This window comes from Peromyscus californicus, unplaced genomic scaffold, assembly GCF_007827085.1.
Source record: "Peromyscus californicus insignis strain IS unplaced genomic scaffold, ASM782708v3 Scaffold_15__1_contigs__length_86483966, whole genome shotgun sequence".
NCBI lineage: Eukaryota > Metazoa > Chordata > Mammalia > Rodentia > Cricetidae > Peromyscus > Peromyscus californicus.
In genome coordinates, this window is record NW_026294447.1 from 49,904,243 (window position 1) to 49,914,567 (window position 10,325).

Genomic DNA, 10,325 nt, shown 5'->3' on the forward strand with positions numbered 1-10,325 from the left:
GTAGTTAAGAACATGCACTGCCCCTACAAAGGAGCAGTTAGATTTCCAGCTTACAGCTACCTGTACTTCCAGCTTCAGGGGATCTGATTCCTCTGGCACTAGAATTCACCTGCACAGATCCACGCACATACACCTAACTAAAATCTTGGGCTGGGGGAAGGTAAACAAAAAAGGCTCTTGTGTAGCTCAATAATATAGTGCTTGTCTTTGTTGTGCAAGGCCCCAAGTTCAATTCCTAGTACCTCAAAAAGCCAGTACTGAAAAAAGGAAAAGAACCCCCTCCCATTTCTTGTTAAGTGCAGGGGGGAAAACACTCATTGAAAAACTATCCAAAGAGTCAAAATATTAAAACTTATGGTTAGGAAAAACAATGCTATGAGTATTCACTGAAAATTTATGTGAAGGGCCTAACCCCAATATCTAGTACACAACCAGCACTTAATAACTTGGATTTTTAACTGACAACCACATGCAACAGGAAGTGGAGCTCTGACAATGTTATCCAGCTGTATATTACAAGCACGAGGTTCATGATACTGCTTAGTCAACATTCCATGCAAACTGTCATCACTTCTAGTATATATTCTTAGCTGGAAAACTTATATGGACTCACACCCCTTCACCAGAGACTCACACCGATTTAGCATGAGAGTTCTTGGGCTAGGGATATTGTAGCTTAGTAGAAGAGAACCTGTCTAAGATGCATGCACAGGGCAGCACTGGGTTGAAACGCAGTGCTGGAGGTTGGGGTAAGCTGAAAACTTGAGTGTTCTTGTACAACCTTCAGCATCAACCAATCAATTAGATTCAGGTGGATGTGAATGCGGGGTTTGTTCCTGGTCTTAGTTTCACAACAAATACTAAAAGATAGCTCCTCCCTCACTGCACTGCCTCAACACCACACAGTTTTTCCAGAATATTGTTTTCACCAGCATCACACTTTCAGTATTCACTAGGAGGAAGAAAAGCATCATCAAAAATGAGTTAATGGCTAAGTGGTATGGCTCATGCCTACAAACCTAGCATATGGAAACTGAGGAAGAAGCCTGGGCTATACAGCAAAGACTGGTTTTAAAACACTCAGAAGGGTTAAGAGCACTGGCTGCTCTTCCAGAGGACTCAGGTTGAATACCAGCACAAACACGGTGGCTATCAATCATTGCAACACCAGTGCAAGGGGATCCAATGCCTTCTTTTGGCCTCTCAGGACACTGTTGGCATGTGTCAACACAGAAAAACACACTGGCAAAACATCTATACACATAAAAACTTAAGCTATTAACATTAAAAAAGTTTATCATGGAGGCCAGAGAAAAGAAAGGCTCAGTGGCTAAGAGTGCCTGCTGTCTTAAAATTTTTTTCTTAATTTATATGTATGGGTGTTTTGCCCACACTGTGCACCACCACTGTACACCTGGTGCCCAGAGGTCAGGAGAGAGCACTGGATCCACTGAAACTGGAGTTACAAATGGTTGTTAGCCACCATGAGGGTACTACAAATCTTCTCCAGGTCCTCTCAAAGAGCAGCCAGCACTCTTAACCACTAACCCATCTCTCCAGCCCACTGTTTGCTATTCTTTCAGATCAGCAGTTCTCAACCTGTGGGTCATGACCTCTTTGGGGACGGCATGCATATATCCTGCTTATCAGATTTACATTACGATTCATAACAGTAGCAAAATTACAGCTATGAAGTAGCAACAAAATAATTTTATGGTTGGGGGTCATCACAACACGAGGAACTATATTAAAGGGTCAAAGCATTAAGAAGGTTGAGAACCACTGCTCTAGACGATCCAAGTTTGGTTCCCGGCAACTACATCAGGTAGCTCACAACTGCTAGTAACTCTAGCTCCAGATTATCCAACATCCTTGTCTAGCCTCCATGTCTAGCCTCCATGAGTACCACACTCTTCCTCCCCATAATAAAAAATAAAAACAATTTTAAAGCTACAGTATTTAGCCGGGAGGTGGTGGCGCACGCCTTTAATCCCAGCACTCGGGAGGCAGAGCCAGGCGGATCTCTGTGAGTTCGAGGCCAGCCTGGTCTCCAAAGCGAGTTCCAGGAAAGGCGCAAAGCTACACAGAGAAACCCTGTCTCGAAAAACCAAAAAAAAAAAGCTACAGTATTTAGATCAGCCCTAAAACACTCAGATCCCTTCAATTATTCCCACCATTGGCTGATGGTCCTCAAACTTGCATAAGTTATCACATTCAGATATTGAGGTTTTGATTAATCCACCACTCACTCTTAAGTCTTCTACAAAGCTGTTGTACCCAAATTTAAAAATGTACTTCTCTTCAAAGTGTACTCCAAGTACTGACACTGAGCTCTGGATAACTAAACAAAATATATAACCCAAACACTTACTGTACATTTTAAGATTCTACACTAATACTGACTTAGGAGAACAGTCATGAAAACACACAAGATACCATGCCTCTGTTTCCCTTACCAGAACAGCCCCAAATGAAAGCAACAAAAAACGGAAGGGAAACCTTTCCCACCACAAATGTCTCTTTTTCTAATTATAGTGCAGGTAGAGACAGACTATACAACCAAGATAGAGTTCTACAACCATGAGGCTGAGCACGGAATTTAAGTCTCAGAAGTCAGTGAGCAGTGCTACCTTGAATATGTCCCTATAGCTCCTTTCCTTCATGCCTCAATTAACAGAATCCAATCTGTTTTAACTTTTACACAAATAACTCAGGTCACTCACACACACACGCTTTTTTTTTTTTTTTGATTTTTCACGACATGGTTTTTCTCTGTGTAGTTTTGTGCCTTTCCTGGAACTTGCTTTGTAGACTAGGCTGGTCTCGAACTCAGAGAGATCCGCCTGCGTCTGCCTCGAGTGCTGGGATTCAAGGCGAGATAAAATTATTTTTAAATGTAAAAATACTTCATAAAATTTAAAGTAGGGCTGGTGAGATGGCTAAGCTCGCTGTCAAGTCTAATGACCTGAGTTCAGTAGGGAACCACATATCAGAAGACCCTTCTGACCTCCACATGTGCAAGCACACACATTACAAATGTAATACTAACCACCCTAAGTAGAAACCAAACAGAAGAACCCTATTTTTGAAGCCAGGTAGTTCAGATACGTAAAGGCTGAGGGAGAGGAATCATCACTTGAGTCCAGGGAGGAAGGGGAAAAACATTTTTGATGGCTGAGGTGGAAGGGGTTGAGATAATTCTCAGTAAAGGCCAGGGAAGTCTCAAACTGAGCCATTCTTCTGCCTCAGCTCTCTAAGTACTGGGATTACAGAGGTGCACCACCATGCCCACTCAAAACACTGTTGTCGATGCTGTCCAAGCAACCCAGGATAAGAACATGGATATGATTTTATGAGAAGAGGCCATCTTTTTTTTTTGGGGGGGGGGGGTCCAAGACAGGGTTTCTCTGTGTAGTTTTGGTGCCTGTCCTAGATCTTGCTCTGTAGATCCGCCTGGCTCTGCCTCCCAAGTGCTGGGATGAAAGGTGTGTGCCACCACCGCCCAGAGAGGCCATCTTTTAAACCTAAGTATAGCATAGCTCAGTGTAGAACATTTATTTGTCTGGCATGTGTAAGGAAGTCATCCTTTGTATGGAGAAATGCCAACATCCAACTTGATCAATTCTAAAACTGGCTAGGTTGACATTATCCTTCAGCAAGTTAATAGGGAAATGAAGCACAACACTAAAATTTTGCTGATACACAAAACTTTACACAGACCTACCATAAAACTGAGAGGGAAAAAAAGTGACTTATCTTTAATAAAGAAAAGGGTATGTTTGGGCTAGAGATGGCTTGGCAGTTAAGGTCCCTTACTGCTTTCCACAGAGGACCTGAGTTCAATTCCCAGCATTCACAAGGTGGGTCACAACCATTTGTAACTTCAGTTCCAAAGGATCTGATGCCCTCTTCTGACCTTTTGTGGCATCCACAAGCACACACACGGTTCATATACATACATACATACACACTAAGACAAAACAGCACATAAATCTAATTGTAAAAAGAGGGGGTTTGTTTCTGTAACATATTTTGCCAGCAGATGCCTACTGAATAAGAATGCAATCCAGGAAATGGGCATTATAGCTTAGTAACACATTCCCCCCCTCTAAAGCAAGGAAAAGTGGGCTACAGATCTGCCAAGCTATATAGCTCCATAGGGGGTAAATGTAATTACCCAGATTTGCCTGAAACATAGAGGCCAAAAATAATACTGACATTCAGAAACTGCTTTGTTTTTAGAAAAGCGTATTGGGGATTGAATGGGAATTCTCCAAACTGACTATCTTTGCATACTTGAGTGGCCAGTAAGTGGAACTGTTTTAAAGGTATTAAGAGGTGTGGCCTTACCGGAGGTGTGTATGGAGGGCAGGCTTTGAAATTTCAAAAGACACACCATTGCCTGTATGTTCACTGCCTCCTGCTTGTGGATCAACATGGGAACTCTCAAGCTGCTATTCTAGCCACCTGTCACCATGCCTTCACTCTGTCACCACAGACTAACCCTCTGGAACCGTAAGTCCAAGTAGACCCCTTCTATGCTGTCTTGATTACAGAGTTTTATCACAGCAATTTAAAATAAGTCTCTGGGACATCAAACAACGAATTTAACATACACAAAAGCTTACTTCAGGGTGCTCAATGAGAAGGCTTAGCAGGTAAAGGTACTTAGCTCAAAGCCTGACAATCTGAGTTCTATCACCAGGGCCCACAAAGTGGAAGGAGAGAACATGCTTCTGAATTTGTCTTCTGATCTCCACATCCATACACCACTGTGTAGGCAGGCAGACAAAAAAATTCAGGGGTCAGAGTGCAGCTCAGTGGCCTAGCATGTATAGCCCTAGGTTCGAACTACTGTCTTTCAAAAATTTAGAAATGAAGTATCTTATTTTTCAGTTTTATAATGATTTTTGTTTTTGAGACAGAGCATTGCTGTTCACTATTTCGACCAGGATGGCCCAAAAGTCAGTATGTAGCCCTAGTATTTGTATTACATATGTATGCCTCCACACAGCTAAATTCTCAAGAAATAATCTGAAAAACTCAGATTCATGGAGAAAAAGGGATAAAGAATGTTACCGTATATGACAGTCAATGTTTTTGAAAGGATTCTTTCAGGGTGTTGGGGGAGACAGGATGGGACAACACAATTACTAGAGAGGTCTAACCCATCCACAATAACTTTTTAAGTTTCCTTTTCTTCTTTTTGAGAAAGGGTCTCTCATGAAGCTTAAGCTACTCTAAAAGTAGGGATACTTCTGCTTCAGCCTCCCACTCAGATTACAAGGAAGTATTAGGATTATAAATGTGTGCACCACACCTACCTCTAATTTTAATTTTCTACTGGCCAATGAGCCACTTTATGGAAGATCACCAACACTTCCCACTTGCCAGGCATGGTGGCAGACACTATGTCTGCAGTCCTTGCCCTTGGGAAATGAAGGCAGAGGGACAGGTACTCAAGGCCAGTCTCTGCTACAAGAGACCCCGCCTGAAAACAAAACAAAACAAACAAAAGAAATGCTGGGCTAGAGAGATGGTTCAATGGTTAAGATCACTAGCTGCTTTTGTTTTCAGAATCCACATGGTAGCTCAAAGTCTAACTCCGGGTCCTAGGAATCCTTGTGACCTTCAAAGGAACCAGGTATGCGTGTGATATATACATACATATATGCAGGCAAAACACCCACATACACAAAATACAAAAAAACTTAAAAACAAACAAACAAACAAACAAATACCTTCATTGTTCATTACAATGAAAAAAAAAAAAAGAATTCTCAATTACATGTAACAGAATGGAGAAGGAAGCACACAATGAGTGACCCAAACTTGTAGCAGACACCATAACTTTAAGCAGTCAGGGCTACATAGTAGGTAGGATCCTACCTCAATCAATCAATGAAATCAAACTATCTAGGGTTGAGCCCATGGCTCAATTGGTGCTTATCTAGCACTCGTGAAAGCCCAGGGTTTGATCTCCAGCACCACATAAAGCATAAAGGCTCAACATAACTGTAACCTCAACACGAGGAAATAGAGGCAGGGTTAGAAATTGAAGGTCATCCTCACTACATAGCAAATTCAAGTCCAGCCCAGGATACATGAAATGTTGCCTATAACAAAATTAAAGTATCTGCAGAGTGAAACTAAAATTTCTTTGAAATAATCCCTGAGGCCAAGAATAGCACACAAATAGACCACAGCATAAGAGATCACATTCACCATAAGTAGCTATAAGTGCCTTAAGCTGTAGGCTAGATTTCTCACTAAAATACAGACCACCATTCTAGGTTAAACTTGCACCAACCTATAATTATTATCTTAGACTCTAAATTATCTATAAAACATGGCTAATTATAGTACTCACATTTGAGAACAGTTTTAAGAATTATGTCTGTAAACACAAGTGAATTGCTTAAAGAGGCCCTGGCACATAGGAGGTACTCAATAAACTTCTACTACTACTGATCTTATTTGGAATTTATCTGTAAGGGGAAAAAAAGCTATAGTAATAAAACTATAGATTTCGTCACAAGTATTCCACAATTTTTATAAGTCCACTTTTTCTTTGTTGTTTAGTGAGGAAGTTTTACTATGTAGGCCCTCCTGCCTTGCTTCCTGAATGGTGGAATAAGGAAGCTATCACACTCAGCTTAAATTCTTTCTTTGGAACTAGCTTTTCTCATAACATAACTTACAAGGGCAGATCATTAATTTTGTTTAGCTCTTTTCCCACTTGGGTAAAAATAAAAATCATTTTACCTGTTCTAATAAATTAGAACCTCAAAACTCCAAAAGAAGAAAGGGGCTTAGAGGCTACTTCCTAAGTGATAAAAATATAAAAGGGCATAGAAACACCAGACTTTTACAAAACCTTGTTAGGAAAAGAGATTCTCCAAGACAGTATGGCATTAAGTCTTCATGCTGATCCTTTCAAAAGGTCTTTGTAAACTGACTGCTGTGGTAGCTCATTGCCAGTAATCCCAACATGAGGATCTGAAGGCGGAGATACAGAGAACAGCTACAGAGAACGCACGGCTCTAAAACAAAACAAAGAGGTTGGATGAGGTAGTATACCTTTAATCCCAGGATTTGGGGAAGTAGAGACAGGAGGACCAGGACTACCAGAGATTTGGCAACATACCGTGTTTGATTCCAGCCTGGTACTACAGGAGACTGAGTTTCCCAAAAACCAACAAAAGGGTCTTTGTATAATCAAATAAAACACACTGGGGTGAAGAAATTCAAAGAATTGGTCTAAAGCCTACATATAGTTAAACTGAAAATCTAACTGGGTGTTTGCTGGAGGTAGTTCAGTGGTAGCCTAGCATGCTCAAGACCCTGGATTCTTTTCCAGTTATCCCACCCTCAAAACAAGCAGCTAACTTAACCTTAAAACTCGTATTTCCAACTTACTATAAGGAAAGTTTTCACATATACAAAAATGTCGAGGTGGAGGTTATTATGTGACAGTCATCTACACATTCAACTTCTATTCCACTCCACCCCTTTCGGTGTTTTTTTTCTTTTTTTTGAGACAGGGTTTCTCTATGTAGCTTTGGAGCCTGTCCTGGAACTCACTCTGTAGACCAGGCTGGCCTTGAACTCACAGAGATCTGCCTGGCTCTGCCTCCCCGAGTGCTGGGATTAAAGGCGTGCGCCACCACAAACCAGCATCAACTTATTTTAACGCCAAATAAAAACCCAGCTCTGAAAAACACACCTACTGTAATCAGAAACTTTTTTTCAGACCAAGTCACACTATGTAACCCTGGCTGGCCTAGAATTTTATGTAGACTCTGGCTGGTCTCTAAGTCACCTAGAACCCCTGCCTCTCTGTTAGAAACTTTAAGAATGCCTGTAGAGGTAACTTTTTACCACTGCTAACTTATTTGGGGTATTTGTATAAAGATAACCTGTGGGCACCATACTGCAAATTACCATTTTCCAATTCAAATGAATGTTTCTACAATCTTCAGTTACAACCAGGAGAACCTTGTTTTTCATGTAATGAGTTCTGGGTATAGTCCAAAGAATAAAAACCTTCTCTGAAATAAATTTGTAATAATTCAGATATGAAACAACTACAAACATACTAAACTGACCAGTCCCTCAGACTAATGCAACAAGGTTACTATATTTATACTCCAAAGAAACAATTTGAAAAGTTTTGCCCAACATATATATTTTCTTTCATTAAGTGAAATTCAGAATGTAACCAAGGAAAATGGCAAACCCTGAAGAAACTAATACTTTAAAATGAGAAACAGAGCCGGGCGGTTGTGGCACACAGCTTTAATCCCAGCACTTGGGAGGCAGAGGCAAGAGGATCTCTGAATTTGAGGCCAGCCTAGTTTACAGAGACAGTTCCAACAAAACGACAAAAAACGTGAAACTTTGAACAACCTGGTCTTTGGACCCTGAAGACTGTTTCAATAGACCTGAAGGGAAAGCAGGAGGGCAGATTCAAGTTTTAAAAATACTTCTCCCCACCTGTTAAGTTGAACCAAATGAGGACCACACGCTTAAGCAATCAGAAAATCTTGCAATAAAATGTTTGAAAGGGCCGGGCGGTGGTGGCGCACGCCTTTAATCCCAGAACTCGGGAGGCAGAGCCCGGCGGATCTTTGCTGAGTTCGAGGCCACCCCGGTCTACAGAGCGAGATCCAGGACAGGCAACAAAACTACATGGAGAAACCCTGTCTCCAGAGAAAAACAAAACAAAAAACAAAAACGGTTCCAAAGGTCCAGAAGTTCCCACAGTAGAATTACAAACAGTCTTTCTTTCCTGGCCAGGCGTGGTGGTGCACTTTAATCCCAGCACTCGGAAGGCAGACACAGGCGGATCTCTGTGAGTTCGAGGCCAGTCTCGTCTACAGACCTAGTTCCAGAGCAACACAGAGAAAATCCTGTCTCAAAACAACAACAAATTTCCTTTCTTATGAAAAAGACAAGCAACACCGGACAAGTCCAACGTATCCTAACAAAGCAAAGCAGCGTTTTCTCGCTAGTGGAGCTGCCAGCATCGCCGACCCCTAAGATCAGAAAAAGAGGTAGTGGAAAACGTCCAGAACTTTCACCAAAGTGTGCAACAGCTATGAACTTTGTGAGCTCCAAGCAAGGTCTTGTGTCTGTTTTACAGATGGGTGAACTAGGGGCAGATCGCATCCGTCACGTGCCTTTCTCAAGGTCAACACTGGTACAAAACCGACGCCAGGCTCCGGATCCCAGGTCTCCGACCTTTCCCCGTGAAAAGGCGGCACGGCGCAGCGTGCTCCGCTCTGCTCCAACTCTCCCCACCACAGGGTCCTCGGTTAAGGAAACACCCCGAAGGCTCTCTAGCGAGCTCCACCGGACTTGGGTACCCACGGCGTTCCCGCCTAGACTCCCGTATTCCCAGGCCGAGTGCCACTGTGTCCCCGGGCACCGGCGGGGTCTGCTTACCGTCGCTCTCGGCCCTGACGAGCAGGGACATGCCCTTCAGCCGCTCCACGTAGCCCGAGGACACATGGCCAGTGCCCCGGTCGTCCCACTGCCGGTCCTCGTTGAGCGTGTAGACCTTCACCCGCCGTCGGGTGTCGGTCATCGTGCCGGCCGGGGGCCCCGCCCGAGTGGCCCGGGGACGGTGTCCAGGAAAGGCGGGCGGCCGCGAACGGGAAACTCCGGGACCTCAGTGCCGCCGCTGGCCGCCCCGGAGCCGCGCCGCCGCTCGCATGGTCCGCTCCCGGGTCCGAGCCCAGGGCCGCCGCCGCCGCCGCCGCCGCCTTCTCTCGCCGCCCGCTCCTCGGCGCTATTGTCCAGGCCGGGGGAGCGCGGGCGCCCAGCAGCCCCGACTGGAAGGCGCAGCTCTGCACAGCCTACCGGGCCGCCGTTCCAACAAGGGGCAGCTCGCTTCACAGCCCTGCTCCCGCCTCCGCCATGACCTCCGCAGAGCCGCTTCCCGCGCCGCCGCCTCCTCAGGCCGCCGCCGCCGCCATGTTTTCCTTCCTTGGACCTGGCCCTGCCGCCGCAGCCGGAGCCTCCGCTCCGCTCCTCGCGCTTAAAGCATCCGAGGCCGACGAGCGAGCGCTACCCGGAAGACTCTGAACGTCCCTGGCGACCCGACAACCCCTAACTCTTCTCAGAAGCCGCCTTCCCTAACCCACCGCCTCTTCCGTCTTCCTCACAGAGCCAAAGCCGCCGCCATCTTGACTCGCCCCTCCAAAGCGGCGCGCGGGGCCACCTAGGCAGCAGCGGCAGGGGCGGCCCGCAGGCCCCACCACTTAAAGAGACAGGACCGGGGCCAGCAGCCTGGCTGCGGCGGCGGAGGCCTCGCACCGAGG

At 44.8% G+C, this 10,325-nt stretch overlaps 1 protein-coding gene across 4 annotated transcripts in view; it reads right to left on the reverse strand.

The window, feature by feature from the left end:
- The window catches only part of Ppp4r3a (protein phosphatase 4 regulatory subunit 3A), a 51,891-nt gene extending 41,835 nt beyond the window's left edge, over positions 1-10,056 (reverse strand). For all 4 annotated transcript variants that reach the window (XM_052738795.1, XM_052738794.1, XM_052738793.1 and 1 more), the window contains exon 1: positions 9,448-10,056. In XM_052738795.1, coding sequence (XP_052594755.1) covers positions 9,448-9,589 — 142 coding nt within the window. In that variant the 5' untranslated portion in view covers positions 9,590-10,056. The remainder of the gene's footprint in view (positions 1-9,447) is intronic.
- Positions 10,057-10,325: the final 269 nt, after the last annotated feature.